General features: G+C 37.7%; 1 protein-coding gene across 1 annotated transcript in view; it reads right to left on the reverse strand.

The window, feature by feature from the left end:
- The window catches only part of LOC119594870 (NADPH oxidase 4-like), a gene marked incomplete in the record, with an annotated part of 84,846 nt that overhangs the window by 1,757 nt on the left and 82,404 nt on the right, over nucleotides 1–685 (reverse strand). Inside the window, 1 exon segment of the mRNA XM_037943949.1 lies at nucleotides 377–560. Coding sequence (XP_037799877.1) covers nucleotides 377–560 — 184 coding nt within the window.

Genomic DNA, 685 nt, shown 5'->3' on the forward strand with positions numbered 1-685 from the left:
AAAAACGTTAAGAGGGCAAAGTTGTGTTCTGAAATTGAACAAATATAATGCTATGTTATATCCAGACCTAATAACACGAGAAAGTAATTTTTGTCATCATATAATGTTTCATACAAAGCGATTCTCAATCAGTACATTTTTTTACAGAATAGATTAAATCAACGAGTGGTCGCGGGCGTGTAGTTCAACCATTCAAGTTTAACTATTACCGTTTTCAATTATATTCTCTCAATTTTAGCGGAAAAGACAGTTTAACAAATACTAAACGTTGTTTATCCAATAAAAATCGAAAAACAGTAAAAGTTAAACTTATACGTGACATCACAGATCAAGACCCTTCAAATCCACATTTCACTAGAAAACGACCCGCTCTAACCTGCAGCTCCTCGTGGGAAATCGGTGTGGTAACGTGGAGGCAAAACTCAAGTCGATCTTCAGTACAGTCCTGCCAACACTGATGCAACAGACTCGAAAGCAAATGAGCCATGGTCAAGATGAGCCGAGCATCTCTCATGACCCAGATCATGTGCACTCTCTTCGGCCAAGAGGCTGGATGGTGTCTGTGAAACGAAAAGAAGCTTCTGGTTTACCGAATGAGGCTAAAAGGTTTTGTGAGTCTGATATAATTTCATGACAGTGATAATTTTTTTCCCAGCTTGATGTTAGAATATTATAAGAGAGATAT

This window comes from Penaeus monodon, chromosome 34 (assembly GCF_015228065.2).
Source record: "Penaeus monodon isolate SGIC_2016 chromosome 34, NSTDA_Pmon_1, whole genome shotgun sequence".
Classification (NCBI taxonomy): Eukaryota; Metazoa; Arthropoda; class Malacostraca; order Decapoda; family Penaeidae; genus Penaeus; species Penaeus monodon.